General features: G+C 42.4%; 2 protein-coding genes across 3 annotated transcripts in view; both read right to left on the minus strand.

Annotated features, from left to right (window-relative positions):
• Positions 1–23,856, minus strand: part of LOC130421309 (macrophage mannose receptor 1-like) — a 37,228-nt gene extending 13,372 nt beyond the window's left edge. The window contains exons 1-4 of one of the 2 annotated variants that reach the window (XM_056749121.1): positions 23,666–23,856; positions 23,493–23,555; positions 5,223–5,588; positions 1,973–2,329 (exon numbers count right to left, since the gene is read on the minus strand). In XM_056749121.1, the coding sequence (XP_056605099.1) occupies positions 1,973–2,329; positions 5,223–5,588; positions 23,493–23,526 (757 nt within the window). In that variant the 5' untranslated portion in view covers positions 23,527–23,555; positions 23,666–23,856. Of the gene's footprint in view, positions 1–1,972; positions 2,330–5,222; positions 5,589–8,336; positions 8,371–23,492; positions 23,556–23,665 lie in introns of those variants that run through there. The other variant, XM_056749122.1, reaches the window with a different exon arrangement.
• The window catches only part of LOC130421317 (uncharacterized), a 792,526-nt gene that overhangs the window by 207,789 nt on the left and 560,125 nt on the right, over positions 1–24,612 (minus strand). The window lies entirely within an intron of this gene.

Genomic DNA, 24,612 nt, shown 5'->3' on the forward strand with positions numbered 1-24,612 from the left:
AGTCCGGTGGTCCCGAGTCCGGTGGTCCCGAGTCCGGTGGTCCCGAGTCCGGTGGTCCCGAGTCCGGTGGTCCCGAGTCCGGTGGTCCCGAGTCCGGTGGTCCCGAGTCCCAAATATTTTTTGGGGGGGCGCTGTGGGAAGGTGACGGTCCGTCCGGCACCGAGCCCGGCCCAGCAGCCGCCAGAGGTCGCTGCCCAGCCGCCAGAGGTCGCTGCCCAGCCGCCAGAGGTCGCTGCCCAGCCGCCAGAGGTCGCTGCCCAGCCGCCAGAGTCAAGCCCGGTCCAGAAGAGACCGTCAAGTCCGGCTGCCCAGACGCCGTCAAGTCCGGCTGCCCAGACGCCGTCAAGTCCGGCTGCCCAGCCGCCGTCAAGTCCGGCTGCCCAGCCGCCGTCAAGTCCGGCTGCCCAGCCGCCGTCAAGTCCGGCTGCCCAGCCGCCGTCAAGTCCGGCTGCCCAGCCGCCGTCAAGTCCGGCTGCCCAGCCGCCGTCAAGTCCGGCTGCCCAGCCGCCGTCAAGTCCGGCTGCCCAGCCGCCGTCAAGTCCGGCTGCCCAGCCGCCGTCAAGTCCGGCTGCCCAGCCATGGTCCAGCCCAGCAGTCCTGCAGGGGACAAGAACAGTTCCCCCCAGGACTACCCCTGTCAAGCCTCCTGGGGCTCCGCGCCCTGGCGCGTCCCCAAGGGCTGGAACTTCCCCACCCAGCCCTACCCCTTCTGGACTTCCCACGTTTTCTTGTCTGCCCCCACCCCCCCTCCCTTGTTTGCTATTTTTGTTGTCTCACCCCAACCCATTTGTTATTATTTCTTGTATGCCCCTTGTCATGTTCACCTTGTCTGTCTGGTTTTTGTCTGTTTCCCAGTCAGTCTTGTCTCGTTAGTTACCCCTTGATGAACACCTGGAGGTGCTCATTAAAGGGGGGGCTTATGTCATGATTCCACTATCATGTCATGTTTATTCTTGTTGTTTGAGTGGAGTCATGGCATAACCTATGGTTTTGTGTGAGATTGAGTGATCTTTCTCGTGTCTCGTCATTGTTCCCTACATCTCGTTCCTCGTCAGCCTCTCCTTAGTGCTAATCCCCAGCACCTGTTGCTCGTTATGATCCTGTGTCTGTCTTCCCTATAAAGAGTCCTCATGTTTCATTGTCCTGTGCGCGTTCATTGTAGATGTACCTGGTCCTCGTCTGAACGTTATTCTATGCTTGTCATCTTGTTCCTGTTTCCTCCCTTATAGTAAGTGTTAGTTTAGTGTTTGTTTCAAGTGTTTGTTTTATAGTCTAGTTAGTTAGTGTTCTTGTCCTTGTTAAAGTTTATATTGTTATCATGTCTTGTTTTACCCCATCGTGGGTCTTTGTTTTGTGTTTCTTTGTTAATAAATTCCCTTGTTTACCCCCACGTCTGAGTCCTGCCTGCAATTGGGTTCTCACGCCATGTCTCAAAGAGAGATTCATGACATAAAATGGTCAGTTCTGGTCTTTGATTCTGATTGGCTGAGCCCAGTTCTAACCTGTTATAAAATACCCCGATTTATAATTGCTGACTGCACTACATAGCTTAAATATCATTTTATTTACTTTTATTTTATAAAACCTTGATAAACATATGGATTCACCGTTTTATAAAAGCAATAAACCGTGTGAAGCAGTGGGTTACAGTTCATTTTAAAACAGCTAATGTGGTTTTAATGATTTTGCTTCATGTCGTACAACAACGTCCTTAGCTGTTATAAAATACACTGTAACCCACTGCTTCATACGACTTATTGCTTTATTAAACCCTGATTGTTTTACATCAGTTTTTTTTCACTGTCCCTGATGTTTAATACAAAATGGAAATAAATATTTTCAACAGTACATTTGTGGTCAGACTATTTATTTTGACTATCAACAGCTATGTTTTTCTAAAGTCTCTTCTCTCATTCTGTGTATTTATGATGTTTGTGTTGTGAGTAGTTTATGATCACACATAAAAACTTACGTGTCTTGCAGATGAATGGAAAAGTATTTGAACACAGTTGATCATCTATAAGACCATCAGGACGTATAACACCACAAGGTTGGTTCAAGTTCCTCAAGTCAGGTTGTCCAGTCATCCAGTTAATGGAGGACACGTCCACAACATTTATTTCATCTGACCACTTCCATGAGTCTCTGAACAGACCAATCCATGATTCACTAATGTCTGTCATTGACATCTTCAGCGTCAGCACTTGATCCTCAGTTTGAATGTGAATGACGGCCAGATCTGTGTAATGTTGTCTGCAGTAACTCTGAGCTTCATGCCAGCTCATTGGGATATTAACAAAAACAAACCTGTCAGCTTGTGTTTCATTCTCTGGAGAAAGAAGAGATTGAAAAACACCATTAGAGGACAACTTCAAAGAAATAACATTTTCATGTGAGTTTAATTTCCTTTTTTTACTATTCATTTTCATCTCATAGTTTAGACACACAGACACCTAGAATCAGTTTATGCATCTCAACACTGGTGAAGATCTACAAACTATTCACGTCAACGGATCAACACTCAACATCAATAAACAAGATGGACAATTGAATTGATCTTTTTTTGATTATTTGATTTGATAATTAGCTTTAAGAACTTTGTTTGGTAGACCGGTTCTTATCTCACAGAGCATGCTGCTTAACTTCTGGTCCAGACCTTTGTGATCTCTAGACTGGACCAAAATAACAAGTCATCATAATAGTGTTTAGTGCTTCCTTTAGTTATGCTATGATCATTGTTAATTATTTACTTTATTTTTGGTTAGATGTCACAGTGTCTTAATAATGCACATTTATAAAAGGAAAACAAAGATAAATATTATTGACCACTTACTTAAGGTATTTGATACAGTTATGACTTTCTTAAGCTGAATGTAGGTGTGTTTTATAGTTTTCATACTTTATTTTGAGTTCCTGACTCTGATTTACAGCAGTGATATATTTTATAGTGAACGAACACTCTATATAGATTAAAAAATTCAACTGTTAGACATGAAGAATCAGTGTATGAATCTCAACAATGGTGACGGTTAACAAAAGAAAGCTAAATGCTGCAATCCAGAATTAGTTTAAGAATCTGCTCATGAGCAGACGGGGGGAACCGGAACGCGAGGGGGTGTGTGGTGCGCTGCTCTTGTAAAAATTTCCAGGGTCACTTATTAGTCCTTGCCTCATAGACAATACACAGTAGCATCCACTAAATGCATATATAGCACCCACCATGGTGCGTGTTTGCGGTTTAATAAAAAAGTGAATATTGTCGGATTAAAACACAGCTGACATCAGTTACATGCTTTAATGGTAAAACTGTAACAATTCGCGTGAATCCACAAGCATTTTGCCAATAAGCCCCGTTACTTATGTCACGTTAACTGCGCGTAAGCATCGCATCATAAATAGACTCGGCGCCAAAATGACCACAGCACTGCTGCTTCCACGTGCAGTATGAATGTTCTAACCTGTTCTAATATGTTTCATTTTCTCTGATTTCTGTTAGAAAATTAGCAGGCGCTGATAACGCGCAGGGTAACATCTCTCGCGCCTTAGTTAAATAACATTATTTAACCTCGTTTTAGCAATGCCAGGCCCAAAAGTGTCAGGGAAATGTTAAATAGTGAGGCTAAAGGAAATGCTCAATGACTAAGCTAATCGAATAGCAAATCGGAAAAGGAAAGGCAGCACGGTACGACAGCGCTTTAGTTTCAAGTTAAAAAAATTAAAAAATCCACGATTTTGAGAATAAAGTGGAAATGTTACTAGAATGTGACTTTATCATTCGCCTATTAATATTTTAATTTAAAAAATGAGTTAAAAACAAATGGATTAATGCCTATTTTTTATTGTAGAATTAGTTTTTATACAATTAAATGCTTTTTTACTTTACACACGACTCTTCTGGTCCTCCATAGTGTTCAGCCCAGACAAAAAATGTCAAAACATTTTCTTTACAACAGAAATGGTGGTGCGATTAAACATCTTGTTTTTATGAATCAAGAGTTGAACTATAGCAGTTGAGAAGGACATTTTTTGTGTTATTTTTGAAGAATTTTTGGAGTCTGATGAAATCAGTATAAATATGTGTTCAATACTGCAAAATACATGTCTTCGTTGCCTGTACCGATTTTGCGAGCCTATTCTTTAATACTGTGTGGGTTATTTACAGCCTGTTGGGTGGACGGACGTTGCGCACCGGTTTGAACTTGAAGATGCCCCAGTTCTAGCTGGTTCTTGAATCTGATTGGCTGAGAGCCATGCGACATTCCTCCAGTATCACCACTGGAAATACTTCACTAACTGTGTTTATCACTCCGCCACTAAACTAACTCTCAACTGCAACCCTATGAAGAAACTGGACAGCTAGCTAACAACAAATACACATGCAAATAATACAAAATAAGAGTAAATAAACTCACAGGCAGACTATATCTTTCTCCAAAGCAAAGATTGTTTGTGTGCTGAACTGAAATTGATGCTGCAGGTCGATCGAGATCTAAATCAACACTGTGCAGTGTACATGTATGGAATAACAGAGTTCAATACTGGTAAATGGGCACTAGGTGGCAGCATAACACCAGATAATGGACGTAATACACATTTATAAAAGAGAAACTGTTGACAGTGTCTCTCAGCAATTTATTCACAGTGCTCACGGTTTAAAAATGACATCATGGGCTCAAGGGTCTCCATCAAGTGCTTTAGAGAACAGAAACTGTCACGTCAACTTGCAACACTACACAAGCGCATGATTTGGCTTTTAAAAGTCTCTCTCTATCATTTCAACAACACTTTTCTAAGTGACTTTTATGAAACCAACCTCTGCATGGGTTATTAAACCACTTCAATTAAATCAAAACACAGTATTTCTGTGTGTCTTCCAGAAGTCCAAAACATCACCCTTAATCTCTCTCCACTAGTCGTAGGACACATCAGGTTTAAGTCACTAATGCTCATTCTCTTCACTGCTGGAATGATCTTTCAAAGTCAGGCCCGTTAACCATCTCTCACAACATTCAAAAACAATTGAATTTTTATTTCTGTGAATATTTGACTTCATTGTTTGCTAATTCTTGTAAATTCAAATCTTTCAAATTAGAGCGTCTGATAAATGCATTCAGCTCAATGAGGGGATTAACTCATATTACGTAGTTGAATTAAATGCAGTCACAATACATTAACTACTTAAACTATTCATGTGATTGACATGTGTTTGTCTTATTTCTTACCTATGAAGCAGATAAAGCGACGTTCAGTAGAGCAGCCTGCATCATGCCATCCACTAGATGATATAATGACACATTCCTCTTTTCCATCAGCGTTGTTTGGTTCACTTCCAGACCATCTGGTGAATGAAATGTCTTCATTTTGATATGACCACCGCCAGCTTGAAATGTTATTGTAGAGTCCAATCCAGACGGCTGAAGTCAATGCTGGTTGAACTTCTCTCTGTACATTCGTCCAGTCTTCATTGTTTTGAACGGTGACCAGATCAAAGTGATGCTGTCTGCAGTAAACCTGTGCCTCATTCCAAGTCATCTTCTCCAGTACCAGAACATATTCACATGAGATACTCTGAGTGAACAGACTGAGCACTGTAGAGAGAGAGAGAGAGAGAGAGAGAGAGAGAGAGAGAGAGAGAGAGGGGGGGGGGGGAGAGAGTGAGAGAGAAAGAGAGAGAGAGAGAGAGAGAGAGAGAGGGGGAGAGAGTGAGAGAGAGAGATAGAGGAGATAGAGAGTGAGATAGAGAAATAGAGAGAGTGAGAGAGATAATATAATCGTAGGTAAATGTTGATGAGAACAGTGTTGTGCTGCTGAATGTGTGATAGTAGAGAGTGAGTTTCAGCTGTTTTGAGACAAACATATACAATAAAGATCTTCTAAATGAATTACACACATAAACATTGAAACAGTTTATAATTAAGACTCAGTTTATGAACCTCAACAATGGAAAGAATAAACTGAGAAGCTTCACGCTGCAATGCATGCTAGGAGTCATGAATGAGTTTTGAACTATGATGTTAGCCAGCATGCCTTGCAGCGCGAAGTTTTCGTTCAAATGATTGTCACAATTGTTGAGTTTAATATGCTGATTCTTGATGTATTTGTGTGTAAACCATTTCTTGTAAAATATGTGAATAATTCATTTAAAAACCTTTAAAATATCTTCACATCTCAAACCAGCAGAATCTCACTCTCTACTATCACACAAACTGACAGTTTTCTTATCAACATTTACCAATTATAATATTATCATCCAAGACTCCTTTGATATAACTTGATGTAAACAAATGTGCTCTACAATAGTGAACACACAGTTACAGCAGCCAGAGGAAGAGAAGTCAAACACTGTAGAGTCAAGAGCTAAACTAAAGCAAACACTCATCAATATAATGATGACTTCAAATGACAAACCAGTCACATCTAAACCTCTAAGATCACAGTTTGAGAACACAGTGAGTTTGATGTGAGGTTACAGTTTGACCTCATCGTGAGCTTTCTGTAAACTCATGGTGACATCACTGTGACATCATCGTGTTGACTGGGTAATCAGGGAAGAAATAACAGTGCGGTAAAGTACACTTAGACCTTATCTGCCAGTCATTTATTGGCAGACAAATATGCTTTGAGGAAACAGTTCAGGACAATCATATTAAATAATGAGAGCCAACAGTCCATCTAAAATAACACTGGTCACACTAATGTTGACTTACATATTTAACCTCAATAAGATCTTTTGCTGATGTATGATCAGTAACTATCTGTTAACAGTGTTGACAATATACTACTGTAGAAACAGCAGGTAAGAGCTAACAGTGTAAACCACTGAGTCAAGAGAGGTGATGGGAAGACTCAGCTGAAACACAAGATAATTATCATAAGGAGTTTTATTAAGACATATGAAGAGGTTTGAGGTCACAATTCATAAGTTATAATTTGAATAAAATAATTAAAAAGGAATCACATAACTGTACATCCAGGCTTCTAGGTACACATTTGCTCAAACTGACTGTGAACAAAACATCTGCTGTAACACAAAACCAGCACAAGGTTTAACACACTGACACCCTCCTCCTCTCTGGAGTGACTATAAGAGAGACTGACTCTAATAGACCAGATTCACCAGGTGAAGCACCAGAGCAGATCATTCTACCATCAGATACAATCCAAAAAGAGAAGAAAACATTACATAGATTGAAATCAGGAAGAATAAAGCATGTTTTAAAGCAATATAGTCAATATAGCAGCCCCAATCTGTGGAATAATGGTTCAGGAGAAGCGAAAAAGTCATCACAAGTCTGCTGTAGTGCATGAGTCTGCTATTTACCCTGTTACCTCGTTTTAACTGTTGAACTGGACTGTTGCCTGTTGCTAGTTAAGTTTATTTGAGCTTGTTTATTGAATCACTCTTTGACTGATAGTTTGAGCTTGTTTATTTAATCACTCTTTGACTGATAGTTTGAGCTTGTTTATTTAATTAATCGTTGACTGATTGCTAAGTTGTTAGTGTTTTTGTGCGTTGGTACTGAAGTGAAGGTGCTGTTAGCCGCTCGTTATGGCTTGACATTATAAGTTTGCGCTTAAAAGCACTGAGCTAGTTGATGATTGTTCGATCCGTGGCCCATTCAAGTAATTTCAGACTTTATTTTGCTAATCGAGAAGGTGTGTTCCAGGTGTATTCTGTTCACGCTAATCTCATCACATACTTAAGCAGTGCCTCTGCGCTGGTGCGATAAGCCTCAGTGGTAGCGTCAGCCATCGTGTTCAGCCTCCTCGTGTGAAGACCGACAAGTGTAAAGATCTGCGACTCTACCTGCGCTACTCCACCGAGCAAAGACACCGGCAAAGCACATCAGTATATTTAACGTATCTTTGCTTTCATTTAATGCTGTACTAACATTTGTTTCAAGTTTATTCCTGTACTCCTCCGTAGGCAGCGTTCTCACCCAAGACGCAAGGCACGACACACACGCTCTCAAGCGCGTCCCATTCACATCTACCCTTTTACACCTCTGTCTCTCTCTATGTTTCTCTGGAACTGCCAGTCAGCTGTTAACAAGACTGACTTCATCAATGCGTTTGCCAGCCAGTCTGACATTCACATTCTTGGTCTTACTGAGACATGGATTCGTCCTGAAGACTCTGCCACAACCGCTGCTCTCTCCACAAACTACTCCTTCTCTCACTCTCCCCGCCAAACCAGAAGAGGAGGGGGCACAGGTTTGATTATCAACAATGACTGGAAATATTCCAAACTATCTTCCCTATTCAACAACTATTCATTTGAATACCATGCTGTTAATATCACATTTCCCACTCAGCTCAGCGTTGTTGTAGTTTACCGTCCCCCAGGTCCTCTTCATGACTTCATTGAAGAGTTAGTTGTGCTGCTCTCATCATTCCCAGAGGATGCCGGCCGTCTTTTAGTCTTTGGGTTTCAACATCCACCTGGAGAAACCCTATGCTTCTGACTTCCACACCCTCACCGCCTCGTTCGACTTCACGCGCCTCGTCACAGTATGTACTCACAGATCAGAAAACCAGCTGATTCACATCTACGTCTGTAACTGCACCACAGATAACATTCAAGTCACACCTCTTCACACCTCGGACAACTTCTTCATCACTTTCAACACGCTCCTTCCTACATGCACTACACTAACACCACCACCCATTTACTTTAAACGGAACCTTCACTCTCTCTCCCCAGCATACTATCTGCTAGAGTGACATCCTCTCTTCCCTCCAACTTTGCATCTCTAGATGCTGACACTGACACATTATGCTCAACACTTACATCCTGTCTAGATAACCTTTGTCCACTGTCCTCCAGACCAGCTCGTGCCACCCCCTCCTGCCACTGGCTGTCTGACATCATCCGTGAACAACAGAGTAAACTCAGGGCTGGTGAAAGGAGATGGCGCTAGACCAATAATCCTGCTGACCTAGGGGACTAACAGTCACTACTCTCCTCCTTCTCTGATTGTGTTTCACATGTATCACTCTTCTGTGCCCCCCTCCTCCCCCTCCCACTTCATCTTTGACTGCGGAAGACTTCGCTGTATTTTCACTGAGAAAACATCATCCATCAGCAAACAATTTTCGGTACCTCAGACCTTGGTACACCTCCCACACTTCAACCATCAAACTCTCCTCCTTCACCCCACTGACAGACACTGAAGTAACCAGACACATCATCAACACCTCCCTGCTCACTGGCACTTTCCCATCCACATTCAAACAGGCCCAGGTCACGCCCCTACTGAAGAAACCCTCAATGGACCCCTCTACTCCCGACAGTTCTAGACCTGTCTCTCTCCTCCCATTCATTGCAAAAACACTTGAAAGGGCAGCGTTCAACCAGGTGTCTTCCTACCTATCCCAAAACAAACTACTGGATGTCAAGCAGTCTGGCTGTCCACTGCTCACCACTTGATCACTGGGGTCCCTAAGGGATCGATGCTTGGACCACTGCTTCATTCCATCTGCACGACATCCTTGGGACCCATCATACAGGCACATTGCTTCTCGTATCACTGCTATGCTGATGACACCCAGATCTACATCTCGTTTCACCCAGACGATGCCACTGTAGTAGCTCACATTACAGCTTGCCTTGAGGACATCTCAGCTTGGATATAATGGCATCACCTCCAACTGAACCTTGCCAAGACAGAATTACTTGTGTTTCCGGCAAACCCTATGGTGCAAAACGATCTCAACATCCATCTTGGCAATACCACAATCACAGCTTCCGAAACAGCCAGTCATATTTGATGAACGGCTGTCTTTCAATGCTCACATTGCAAAGACAACACGGTCATGCCGATACGCCTTATTCAACATTAGAAAGATCAGACCCTATCTCACTGACCATGCGGCACAACTCCTTGTCCAAGCCCTGGTAATCTCAAGATTGGACTACTGCACCGTCTCCTTGCTGGTCGTCCTACAAAGGCTATCAAACCGCTCCAGCTGGTCCAGAATGCAGCAGCACACCTCGTCTTCCATCAGCCCAAAAGGGCTCATGTGACACCCCTTTTTATCTACCGTTATCTACCGGTCGAAGCCTGTATCAGATTCAAGTCACAAACGCTTGCCTACAGGACCATCACTGGATCTGCACCGGCTTACTTTCACACCCTCCTGCAACCCTACACCCCATCAAGATCCCTGCATTCAGCAAACCAGCGGCGTCTCGTATTGCCTTCTCATAAGGACAGTAAATCGCTTTCCCTCTCATTCCGCTTCACAACTCCTTCCTGGTGGAACATTCTTCCTAACTCTGTAGGTTCAACCAAATGTATAAGTAATGGGTACCTAAATTTATAAGATATGAGTCGTGACACACAAAAAGAAATTTGAAAAAGTCTACCTAATATTTCCCTAAAATGAAAGAATTTAAACTTCTTATGTCCCCTTGTCTAACAATATTATACGGTTGAAGAGTCTAGTCGATGGAACACACAGAGTTTGCAGATCTGGAGACAAAGTTTGACACAGACACCAGGTGCTTGTTCAATCAGAGTCCAAAGTTTATTATTTTAGGACTAATACTTATATATTTGCATAAGGAGGCCACATATAAAACCACCAATACAGTGGAAAATCACCAGACTTTCTGTTTAGTCTTTCCTCCTGAACAATCAGATATGATTACATATTTAATATTACAATAATAAAACAATTGTCCATAGGCATCATTAGGAACCATGATATGGAGAACAACAGATGCTTATATCAACATAAGACAGCATAAGACATAATACAACTTTCAACGAGGTTAAACAACAACAAAGTAAGGCACATCTTATTTGAATAGAAGCTAATATTAATAGGAATGAATACGAATGAATACATATGAGATATGAACTTTGTATTAAACACAGATGCAATATTTGTAGAGGACAGGACGAAATCCAGATTCTCACAGTCTACCTAATATTTCTCAATATGAATAACTTATAAAAATGAATTAATGTTAGTTTATATAACCGCAACAGTTCATCTGCTTATTATGAATGCTAAATATTGAATAAATAAACACTAAATATGACTTATTCAGAGAAGCTTGAATTGACCTGCAAATGGTCAGAAACAGGAGATGAGATTTTGAGAAATTGCTTTTATTGACCAAATAACAAACGTCTACAAAACCCCTTTGTGACAATGAACACAAGATTCATTTGATTACACCATTATTGTGATCAGTGTTCACTTTAGTTGATCTCTTGACTCCTTACATTGCATTATGCTATGCATTGTATCTGAGTATGTGAAATCTCTTGGGATTGAACCCATGACTTAAGTGTTACTAGTGCCATACTCTCACAACTGAGCCACAGAATAGCACAAAATATTTAATCAATATTGAGAAATATTAGTTAGACTTTATCTAATTTATTTTAGTGTGTCATGACACATATCTGATAAATTTAAGTAAGCTTTACTTGAAAACATAGAATAAATGTAAATCTAATTGAGTGGAAATCCTTGACTCAATTTCATTGAGTAGATTCAGGAAGTTTGCATGTAGTTTACTTAGCAACCTAATATATGAGAGTAAAATTTAACTGATATGCATGGGTAATATTTAGAATGTGTGTAACTGAAATATAAATTACAAGCTGTAGAACTGTGATGAAAGTGGAAGTAGTTTAGCGTGTAGTGGTCATTAAAGGTCATTAAAATAACTCGAAATATTGATATCATGTACCTGGGAAGTAGAGGGCTGTAGTCCAAATCCAAACGTTCTCTGTAGTCCTTGAAAAGCAAATTCTGTTAAAGGCAATGTCTCGCCTGGCACTGAACTTTGAGCTTTATCATTTTGAAGGTATTGTTTTACTCTAAAAGCAACAATATACACTAACTAAAGGTTGAAAAATGCAATTGTGGGGAATGGGATCGTGATGATAAGCAGACTGCTTCTAATAATGATGAGAAAATACATAAACACTCAAATTAATTGGCATATGATCATGTTGACAATATTGTTTCACATGCTTCCTTGGGTCTTTAACTGCTGCGTAGAAAACACATTAAGCTAATGAGCCGTGGGTGTAGGTATAAAGCCTTGTTTTAAAGAGTGCTCAATGATCAGGTTTATTAAAATGCTTTTATTTTTGTGTTGATTCTATTTATTAAAGTCATTTTTAATTTGCATAGAAAGGTAGACAATGCCATTTCTGTTTCCTCTCCGGAGTCACGCATAAGTGCAAATGTAAATATTGTTTAAAAGCTCCGGTGTGTAATCTTTTGGAGAATATATTGACATAAATACAATACTATATACATAAATATGTCTTCAGAGGTGTATAAAGACCTTACATAATGAAGCTTTATGTTTTTATTATCTTAGTATTAACTCATTTTATCTACGCCATATTAACGGCGGGCCCCTTGCATGAAATTCGCCACGTTTCTACATCAGCCATAAACAGACAAACTGCTCCTGTTTCGTAAATAAAGTATCTCCTTATACAAAGAAGAGAAAACACAACGACATATTTGTCTTTTTCAGTTGCCATAGTCCTTTTTAATTGAAAGAAGTGGGGTGAAGTGAGCCGTTGGTTGTAACCTCAACTTTAGATGACGCTAAAATCTCCTTTTAATTTCTCTAATAATTTACAATAACCGCTCTGTTAACTCTTATTTTCAATTGAATAATATTGAACCTTTTTATGAATGAATGACGTCTGAAACAAAAAGAGCACAACCATGGAAAAAACATCTTGGTTGCTTAACTCCTGGAAATATAACTGTCAGAGAGTCAACACAGACACCACCAGCTTCACCCACTGCGATCAACAGATCTCACTCACCTGAGTACTGATCACACACCTGCCACCAATCACCAACCCCACACTATAAAGTCACACTTCCCTGGTTCACTCACTGTCTGGTCTCAAACCTTCCATGAGATTATACCCTACAGCATTATCTCCTGAGGATTCACCAAGGACTTTGGATTCTACTCAACCTTTGTGTGTGCCTTCAACTCCTGGCTCTCCTGTTTCCCGTCTGCTCCAGTGGACTGTACAAGCTACTCTGAAACCAGATAAGAATCATAGACTCTCAAGCTCCTCGTCTCCACTGTGTGTGCTTTACCCTTGTTCTGTCTTGTATCTCAATAAACTCCCTTGTCATAGCACTGACCTCTGTGTCCCGTGTCTGCCTGCTGACAGAAGACCAGACCTTTAAAAACATCTGGAGATGGAGCACGCTGCTTCCCCGACGGATATTCCTTACGAGGGGTTGGTCAGCGCCCTTCGTGCAGCTTTATCTCCGGATCCTCGTCAACAATCTGCCTCAGTCAGTCCCATGGGCCTTCCTCCCAGCTATGTTGGTGAAGCGGCAGGATGTAGCGGTTTCCTCCTTCAAGTTTCCCTATACATTGAGATGAACTCTCAAAAATTTACCACCGAACGAGCTAAAGTGGCATTTCTCATTTCCCTCCTCTCTGGAAGAGCGTTGCTCTGGGCTCAAACCCTTTGGAGCTCACAATCCCCTCTGACTAACTCTTTTTCCATCTTCTCGTCTCACTTCCAGGAGGTATTTGGTCTCAGTACCGGGGACCTGGTTGTCTCCGATCAGCTCTTCCGCCTACGCCAAGGAAATTCTTCGGCGAGTGACTACACTCTACATTTCCGCACGCTAGCGGATGGAATGAAGCAGCACTGATGACAGCTTATCGCCAAGGATTGAATTCCCAACTCCGTAAGAAGGTAGTCATCTACGACAATAGCTTGGGACTAGAGAACTTCATGCAGAAAACTGTGAAAATCGCCCAGTTACTCACCGCATGCCAACTGGACGCATCACCTCGTTCACCGCTCTCACCAGAAGCCTATCCTTCAGTACCTGAACCCATGCAGGTTGATACTCACAGACTATCTCCCCAGGAACAAGCACTTCGTATGACCCAAGGTCGGTGCCTGTATTGCGGGGCCTCTGGACACCAGATCAAAGCATGCCCAATTCGCCCGCCACGTCTTATAGTGAGTACCATTCCCGGATCTCCTGCTATTTCTAAGTTAACCCTTTTAGAAATCCAATTCGATCGTTGCAGGACGGGCACTCCTCGACTCGGGCTCATCAGGCAACTTCATCTCCCCGTCGCTACTAAAAAGACTTGAGTTACGGTTTCTACCTCATGCGGAATTAAAGGTAGAAACCATCCAGGGAAAGCCGCTGGGACGAGGCAGAGTCAAATATCAATCACCACCCATCAACCTACGTATCGGCTGTTTGCACCAAGAACAGATATCCTTCCTGGTGTTGGAGGGATCCACCGTAGATGTCATCCTAGGACGCCCATGGCTCGCTCAACACTCTCCGGAAGTTGGATGGGAGTCCAGCGAGATTCTGCGATGGAGCCCAGCCTGTTTTCAACAGTGTATCTCCTCGGTACCCAAACCTCCGATTCATCACTTCCCCGTCCAAGTAAATTCCACGCGTGTTGAGAGCCCTGATCCACCCTCAGATCTCCACATCCCATCTGATTATATGGAGTTCCAGGATGTTTTCAGCAAACAGGCAGCAACCCTCCTACCACCTCATCGGCCATGGGACTGCGCCATTGATCTGCTGCCTGGGGCTACACCGCCTAAAGGACGTGTGTATCCACTGTCCATCCCGGAGCGTAAGGCTATGGAGGATTACATTGAGGAGACTCTAAACCAGAACTTCATTCGATCTTCTACTTCACCCGCGGCCTCAAGCTTCTTCTTCGTGGGTAAAAAGGACGGTGGTTTGCGGCCCTGTATCGATTATCGGACCCTCAACAGCCAAACTGTCAAGCTACCCTATCCTCTTCCTTTAGTCCCTGCTGCCCTTGAGGAACTCCGTGGTGCTCGCATCTTCACCAAGCTGGATCTGCGGAGTGCCTACAACCTCGTTCGAATCCGGGAGGGGGACGAATGGAAAACTGCGTTCATCACTCCTTCGGGACACTACGAATACCTGGTGATGCCTTACGGACTATCCAATGCTCCAGCTGTCTTCCAGGGTTTCATGAATGAAATATTCCAAGAGTATCTCCATAACTTCGTGATCGTCTACATAGATGATATCCTCATTTACTCCCGGGACTTGGCTGAACATCGCCACCATGTCATAAAGGTCCTCCAACAGCTCAGGAAACATCAGCTGTATCTTAAACTTGAGAAGTGTGAGTTCCATCGCCCCACGGTCCAGCTCCTCGGTTACATCATCGGCGCGGAGGGCATTAATATGGACCAGGGAAAGATCCAAGCCATCAAGAACTGGCCACTTCCTCAAACAGTAAAGGAACTTCAACGTTTCCTGGGGTTTTCAAATTTCTATCGAAGGTTCATTAAGAACTTCAGTTTCATGTCCTCTCCTCTCACCTCCCTACTCCGCCGTAAACCGAAATCATTATCCTGGAACCCCGAAGCTCGAGATGCTTTCGAAGAGTTAAAGAGAGCCTTCATCACTGCTCCTGTGCTCACCCATCCAAACCCAGATCTCCCCTTTGTGGTGGAAGTGGACGCCTCCACTACCGGCGCGGGAGCGGTGTTATCTCAACGTCACGGAGATCCTCTTCAACTCCATCCTTGTGCCTTCTTCTCCAAGAAGTTGTCCCCGGCGGAGCAAAATTATGACATCGGCAATCGGGAGCTACTAGCAATAAAGTTAGCACTGGAAGAGTGGAGGCATTGGCTGGAGGGAGCTAATCACCCTTTCTCTGTCATCACTGACCATAAGAACCTGGAATACCTCCGCACCGCAAAGAGACTGAACCCACGTCAAGCCCGCTGGTCTCTCTTCTTCACCCGTTTTCACTTCACCATCACCTACAGGCCCGGAGATAAAAACGTAAAAGCAGATTCCCTTTCCAGAATTCATGCTCCAGAGGAATTCCCTACACCAGAACCCATCCTTCCTCCAGCCATACTTGTCAGCCCTATCCAATGGGATCTGGATGACCAAATACGGACCGCCACAGTTGCTGAACCTGCTCCACCAGGGGGACCAGAGGGTAAGGTCTACGTTCCAACCAACCTACGCAAGGACCTTCTGGGCTCAACGCACTCTTCCCCGGGCTCAGGACACCCAGGCAACCAGCGTACCCTCTCGCTCCTCCAGGCTCGTTACTGGTGGCCTAATATGGTCCGGGATGTCTCACAATTTGTAGAAGGATGCTCAGTTTGCGCCATCTCCCGCACGCCACGTCAACTACCTGCTGGAAAACTGGTACCCCTTCCTATTCCACGTAGACCCTGGTCACACGTCGGGGTTGACTTCGTCACAGATTTACCCAAATCAGATGGTTTCACCTGTATACTCGTAGCGGTGGACCGTTTCTCCAAGGCCTGCCGGCTCATTCCCCTGCGGGGTCTACCTACCGCTCTAGAAACCGCAGAGGCCCTTTTCCACAATGTATTCCGCAACTTTGGGATCCCAGAGGAAATCGTCTCTGACCGTGGACCACAGTTCACCTCACGTGTGTGGAAGGCCTTCTTCAAATTCCTCCAAGTGGCAGTCAAACTCTCTTCCGGTTATCACCCTCAAACCAACGGCCAGACAGAGCGGAAGATACAGGAGATAGGGAGATATCTTAGGACCTACTGTCATGACAACCAAACCAGCTGGAACCGTTTCCTTCCGTGGGCCGAGTACGCACAGAACTCCCTAAAACAAAACACCACGGGTCTCACCCCGTTCCAGTGTGTACTCGGTTACCAACCCCCGTTGTTTCCCTGGACTGAGGAACCATCGGAAGTCCCATCTATTGACCACTGGTTTCGAACGAGTGAGAGGGTGTGGGACTCAGCCCATATCCACCGGCAGCATGCTGTACGGAAACACAAACAATTTGCAGATGCCCGACGATCCCCTACCCCGGTCTATCGTCCAGGGGATCGAGTTTGGCTTTCCACTCGGGATCTGCGTCTCCGTCAATCCTGCCGTAAGCTGAGTCCCCGCTACATAGGTCCTTTCCCAATAGAGAAGCAGATAAATGACGTCACCTACCGGCTCCAGCTCCCCCCGAGGTACCGCATTCACCCTTCGTTTCATGTCTCACTCCTAAAACCTGTGTCTCCATCCTCCACAGAACCAGAGGAACTATCCATAACTCCGCCTCCAGAGGCAATTGAAGAAACCATAGTCTACCGGGTGGAGGCAATCCTGGATTCCAGGCGACGAGGTGGCCGACTCGAGTACCTGATAGACTGGGAAGGTTATGGACCCGAAGAAAGATCCTGGGTTCAGCGAGATGACATCCTCGACCCTGCTCTACTGACGGACTTTCACAGAGCCCATCCAGATCGTCCTGCACCAAGAGGCTGAGGCCGCCCCCGTCAGCGGTCGTCAGGAGCCGCCCCTGGAGGAGGGGGAGGTAATGTCAGAGAGTCAACACAGACACCACCAGCTTCACCCACTGCAATCAACAGATCTCACTCACCTGAGTACTGATCACACGCCTGCCACCAATCACCAACCCCACACTATAAAGTCACACTTCCCTGGTTCACTCACTGTCTGGTCTCAAACCTTCCATGAGATTATACCCTACAGCATTATCTCCTGAGGATTCACCAAGGACTTTGGATTCTACTCAACCTTTGTGTGTGCCTTCAACTCCTGGCTCTCCTGTTTCCCGTCTGCTCCAGTGGACTGTACAAGCTACTCTGAAACCAGATAAGAATCATAGACTCTCTAAGCTCAAGCTCCTCGTCTCCACTGTGTGTGCTTTACCCTTGTTCTGTCTTGTATCTCAATAAACTCCCTTGTCATAGCACTGACCTCTGTGTCCCGTGTCTGCCTGCTGACAATAACAGCAAACATGTGAGTACTTAGATATACAGATTGATGGTTCAGCAGACATCCAGTCATTAAAGGCAGGGTTAGCATTTTCTCAAGAACGTTTTAGGAAACTGAGTCGGGCTGAGTACCAAAACAAACTTGTAGCCAATCAAATTATAAAATTGCATGGAAAGAGAGTGAAAACTTTTATAAAAAAGGCACTTAAAGCAGCAAAAGCCGAACATTTCCGTAACCTCATAGAAAATAACAAAAACAATACAAGGTTTTTATTTAGTACAACTGCGAAACAAACAGACTTCACCTGACCTGGCTATTCCGCCGCACCATGGTATCAATGATTTCATGAAATTCTTTACAGAGAAAAAAAAAAAAATATGAGACAACATAGCTAAAACAAGCTACAGTGTTTTTCTCCTATCAATCAGGAACACTTAATCAAACTTATTGCAACATTCAAACCGACAACATGCTTATTAGACCCCATTCCGACTATTTTTTAAAAGAGTTACTACCTGTTGCAATTGAGCCCATTTATAACATTATTAACTTATCAATTAATCTAGTCCATGTCCCAGGACCCTTTAATCTGGCTGTAATTAAGTCTCTTATTAAAAAAATCTCAGAATCCAATGAATTTGGAAGCTATAGACCCATACCCATACCCATAAATATCGCATACTTGTCCAAAATACTAGAAAAAATTAATGTCCACTCAGTTGTGTACTTATCTACAAAATAATGACATGCACGAAAAGATTCAGTCTGCCTTTTGACCACATCATAGCACTGAAACTGCACTCGTTAGAATTACAAATGACCTCCTTATTGCATCAGATAAAGGTGACATCTCACTCTTAGTCCTGCTTGACCTTAGTGCTGCCTTCGATACTGTAGACCAGCGGTTCCCAAACCTTGTCCTCGCGCCACCCACCACCCCCCCCCCCCCCGCTCTGCATATTTTGTATGCTTCTCCTAGCGTTTCTGAGGTTCTTTAATACGTCCATAAAAGCACTGCGAAGTAAACAGCACTATATATTCTGCCATAATTCCTGTTCGAAATGGGCATAATGTTGCGCAAATGTTGCCCTTGAATCTTCTGTAGTAGGTTTTGTCTGTGTATAGACGCTGCAGGCAGTAGTGTTGCGCAAATTTGTGTTCTTAAATTAACGTCAGCCGATTTCCTGTGTGCAGGGAGTAGAGAGCAATGAACACAGTTCAGGGAACACGTCAATCTGAACGCGGTTCATTCATTAAGCTCTCTTCTAATGAGCTAGAGATTTAAATCAGTTGTGTTAAACAAGAGAGATACACAAAATATGCAGAGCGGTGGGGCTCGAGGACCAGGATTGAGAACCGCTGCTGTAGAGCGTAGAATACTATTAGATCGTTTACACAATTAAACCGGTATTCAGGGCCAGAGGCACTACAATGGTTCAGATCTTACTTAACAGACAGATATCAATTTTTCCATTTAAATGGGAAATCGTCAAATCTCAGGCAAGTAAATTATGGATTACCTCAGGGATCGGTTTTAGGACCCTTGCTTTTCTCCATATACATGCTGCCCCTTGGCAACATTATTAGAAAACATGGAATTAGCTTCCACTGTAATGCAGATGATACTCAGCTATATATCTCATCAAACTGGCAGAGTGCATCGAAGACATAAAACATTGGAATTTCCTTCTTTTAAACTCTAGCTAAACAGAAAAATTACTTATAGCACCAAAAACACGTAAACAGAATATCACAGATTACAACCTGCAAAATGAAGGGTGCACTGTTACTCCAACAAATACAGTTAAAGACCTAGGCGTTATATAAGACGGCAACCTGTCATTTAAAAATCACATCTCAAATATCACAAAAACAGCCTTCTTCCACCTCAGACATGTTGCCAAATTACGAAATATTTTATGTGTTGCTGACGCACTAAAGCTTATTCATGCATTTGTAAACTCAAGATTTGACTATTATGATGTTCTACTTACATTTAGGCATTTGGCAGACGCTTTTATCCAAAGCGACTTACATTGCTTTATCCTATACATTTTACAAAGGCATTTGCAATCCCATGGGATCGAACCCACAACCTTGCGTTGTTAGTGCAATACTCTTACCACTGAGCTACAGGAAAGCTACAAAGCTAAACTCTGGCCTTCCTGATAATATTCGAGGGTCAGACACACTCTCCCAATTTAAATCTAGGCTAAAGACGTATCTTTTCAAGCTTTAACTTAATGCATAGTTAATGAACAGCAGCTTCGTAATTATTCTCTTTCTGCCTCCGCCTCGGAATACACATCCCGAGGTAGGGAGAAATTCCGGCAGGTCCAGATGATTGACATATGCCCATCCCCAATAAGAGATTAGGCCAGCTACAGCTACAGGCTGCCACCATCACTCAAGAGAAATACGACCATCTGACTATCCCAGCTCAGACCACTACATCCCAACCAAGAGCAAAGACGGACTACTTATCACATTTATGCTTAAGTTACAATACTTGGTATGTAATGCTAAACTTACATCACATGTCAGCAGTTTGCGGTTATAGCTGCATTCAGTGGCCCTGATTGGAGGTTCCTGAGTGGGTGTTTTTGGAGATTGAGTGGGTTCGTTGGTTGTGGTTGGGGGGATTCATTTGCTGGGGCTGTGTGAGTCGGGTTTGGCCTTTTATTGCGGTCGATGTCGGACAACATGCCATTACTATTTTCCCTGGTTGTTCCTCTGATCTCTTGTGTCAATCGTGGAGTGGGAACGGGGTGACCATGCACAGTTTTCGGCGAGTGGGACTTTCAGGGTTGCAGATGGTGGGCTCTCCCTCTTCCTCGTGGATATTTGATAGGTTGCTTTTGGCCGGGGTCACTGAGTGCAGCTATGACACGTCACAGGGGATCTGGCCCTCCCAGATGAGTCTGGTTTCTCCCGTTAATCAATTATTGGAGTTTGGGTTTCTAGCCACAGCAGGGCAGTTTTGGTTTTCTCACTGGGAGACTGCATTTATTTATTTATTTATTAATAAGATATTATTTATTAGGATGATCTTGCTCGTTCTATAAACACCATGCACTGTGATGTGTTTTATCTTTTCTGTTTTTTCTGTTTGCCCCTGTAAAGCTGCTTTGGAATTATGCGAACTGTTAAAAGCGCTTTATAAATAAACTTGAATTGAATTGAATAGAAGACTACAGAGGACGGTTTGGACTGCTGTGAAGATCATTGGTGCTCCCCTGCCCACCCTCCAAGAACTGAAAACATTAAGAGTGAGGAAAAGGGCTCAGAAAATCACCCTTGACCTCTCACATCCAAACCATCATCTCTCCACGATGCTGCTGCCTTGTCGGCGCTAAAGAAAACACTGAGCACCAAACCAACCAGACACTAAAATAGCTTCTTCCCTCAGGCCATCTACCTCTTGAACAGTTCAATGTTTTTTACATGCAAATAACAACTTGCGCGTAGAAAAAATATGTGCAATTAATTCTGTGCAATAATAATAATAAAGTGCAATTTCAAATATATCCTGCAGATAATGCAATATCGATTTTTACACAACTGTTTCTGTAAATTATATTTCATTCTGCTTTATATAGCACATACCTTTTACTACAATAGTCTTTTCTTATTTTTTACTTGTACATATTTACATACACACATAACTTTACTCTCCATAGCTTTACACTTATGTTTATTGTATTGTATTTCTTATTTTTTTAGGCCCATAGGCGCTTTTGTATTTTTTATTGTTTTATGGTCTCCGTGTGTTGTTGCTGATTCTGTGTACTGGATGCTCCTCTCACCAAAACAAAGTCTTTGTATGTGCAAACATACTTGACAATAAAGTTCTTTCTGATTCTGATACTATGAAGGCTTTCAGCAGAGAGATGTTGGAAAGCAAGATCGTCCAAAAATCATCACTGAAGAGATTGCTTTGATTTGCATTTGTGAGTAACATTGGTTTTGCTGTTTGTTAGAACCAACATATGTTGATATGTTAACCGTGTAACGGAGTCTTGAGTATCATTGTTTAACTGGAACCTGTGTGAATCTTGTATGTACTTGTGTCGTCTTTTTTTTTAAGCTGTATGGCTAAGGTTTTTCAGGCCTGCAGTCCACAGTACTTTCGAGGGTGTAGCAATGCAGGAAGGGGAGTGTACCTTTTGTGCAGAAGGGTATTTTGTTTCTGATTTAAAGTAACAACAACAGTCCAGAAGTCCATTACCCTGCCTTTATTCTTTGTTCTGTTGGACACAGTGGAAGGTATATGGAATACTGTCAGTAACCAAACAGATCTCATCCCCCATTGACTGACAGGGTAGGGAAAGCATATGCTATGGGAATCAATGATGAGGTCTGTTTGGTTTGGGTGAACCATCTTTTTAAGTGGATGTTAAAGGGACAGTTTACCCAAAAATAAAAATTCTGTCATCATTTACTCACCTTCGAGTCATTCCAAATGTTTATAAATGTCTTTGTTCTGATGAACACAGAGAAAGAACTTTGGAATGATGCTTAAAACCAAACAGATCCAACACCCATTGACTACCATAGTAGGAATAAACAATGATAGTCAAAAGTGTCCCAGAAACTTTTTGCGGTCCTACATTCTTCGGAATGTTTTCTTTTGTGTTTAACAGAGTCAAGGGTGTTGAGATATGTTTGGTTATAAGCTTTCTTCCAAATATCTTTCTCTGTGTTTATCAGAAAGAATACATTTGTACACATTTGCAACTCAAAGGTGGATTTAGAGTTTTCATTTTTGGGTGAAGTATCACTTTAAGATTAAATCTATTAAATGCAGTCCCAAACTAGATTTTTTATTTCAATATTTTGAGCCACCACAGTAATATACACATACACAAAATAACACAAAGTGAAAATAACATGGAGTACCATGGTGAATTAACAACAGAAACATGAACTGTTAAAGATGAATATGAATTTCATACCTCCATGTAAATCCTTCCCATATAATATATGAAGTAGCAGTTATTAGATATTAGGTTCTTTACTTTTATTTCACACGTTCCATGCTATGCTCGTAGTCTAGTTGCGCTTTAGTGAAGACAGCACGTGACGCCACATTTACCTGAATATGCAACTGTATAACGTTTGACAGGACAGGATAGTTTGTTTTCCTGAGGTGAAATATTTTTTATTTTGTAATAAGTTAAGAAAAAAAACAGAGAATAATGACACTGCTATTCCGCCTTAAAGCACCTCACCTTAATACAGATATTTGAATTAAGACAGTGAGTGCCCTCTCCCGAAGGCAACCGCTTTCAAGCCTGTCTTTCCAAATTCTCGCATCAGAAAAACATTCAGAATAATTTTTCTTGTTGTTGTTTCTTAGACTGTACACGCAGCGAGCCACTCATGTTAATGTTAATATTTTACAAAAAGGCAAGAAAATGTTAACAACAATTTGACGACAGCTGTGACATACTGTAGAATGAAAAACTGAAGCATATATCAAAGACACTTGACAATTGTTTTAGCAGTTCAAGCTGGAAGATTAGCTGACTAATCTTAGATAAGATGTCGAGGAGGAGACCACCGCCCCTCTGCGAGCAGCTGTAGCGAAGCAGAGACGGCCCTGACTGGAGCACCCCAGGGAGATTGAGTATACAATTGGGCCTGACACCAGCCATTCCATTGCTTGTCGGTCGGTTTGTCATAAGACTTGTGTAAAGTTAAACACTGACCTGAGAACAGCAGCACATGTATCAGTCTTTCCATTGCTGATGGCTTAACAATATGAAATGAGTCTGAAACAGTAAAAATATTGAATAAAAAAGTAAATAAGATTGCAAGTGTAAAAGGCAGTACAGTACAAGACACAGTCTTATAAATGATAGTATGAACCAGTTCAGTTTACCTGTAACAACAGTCAGAGGTGAAGATCAACATGAAGTGTCTCTGTATGTTCAAATCTTATATATTTAGTTTGTGTAGGTCGTCCTTCATTGCCTTTATTTACCTACACAAATGTTAATGAGTCATGCGTATGCAAAAGTGTTCCCAGTCTACTGGAACAGGTGCTCATTTCCATTAAAACTTTGCAATGTTATTTGAATAAAATGCCTAGAAGCGTAAACAGTGAGTGGAAATATTCACCACTGCACACATGAATCTCAAAGACGTGTGTTGAAAATAATCTTTTTTGAAATGTGTGCAAACATCTCAATAACATCCTCACAAAGAGCACTGACACGTTTCAAGAGGATGATAAAGAAATGTAGAAAATGCAGAGGAGTAGGCAGCAGTTTGTAGCACTGTGTGCCATTAATACAACAGATAAGCTTGTGTGGCGTTCTGATCTGTGGGTCCTTTATCTATGTTTACTCCAATAAAAATGATTTGATTGTTTTCCAGCATCATATTTATTGACCCTGGCACGTTTTCTTTGAAGAACATTTAATAAAGTCCTAGCATCGCACATCCCCCCAGAAACATTATGTTATGTATTTTTTATTTTTCGGCTAAACGCAACTCAAGTGAAACACAGCATCTGAGTAACTGCTGCAAGGCATGCATGCAAATGCACTTCCACATTTGTATACCTCCTCTCCTAAGAGCCTCTGCAAAGTGCATAGATGCAAATGTATGGGAAAATATTCAGGAAAATATAATTAAAAAGTGAAAGTGACCTATTTGTCAGATATGGTAACCCATACCGGAAATGTGACCTCTGCCTTTAACCCATCCAGTGAGTAGTGAAGACACGCACAGCAAGTGGTGAAGTGGTGCCTCAGATAAACCCTGAGCAGCTAGGACAACCTCCTCGATTTTCATCATGTCTGCGTCTATCAAACATTATGTTTT

Source organism: Triplophysa dalaica, chromosome 5 (genome assembly GCF_015846415.1).
Source record: "Triplophysa dalaica isolate WHDGS20190420 chromosome 5, ASM1584641v1, whole genome shotgun sequence".
In the NCBI taxonomy this organism is placed as follows: Eukaryota; Metazoa; Chordata; class Actinopteri; order Cypriniformes; family Nemacheilidae; genus Triplophysa; species Triplophysa dalaica.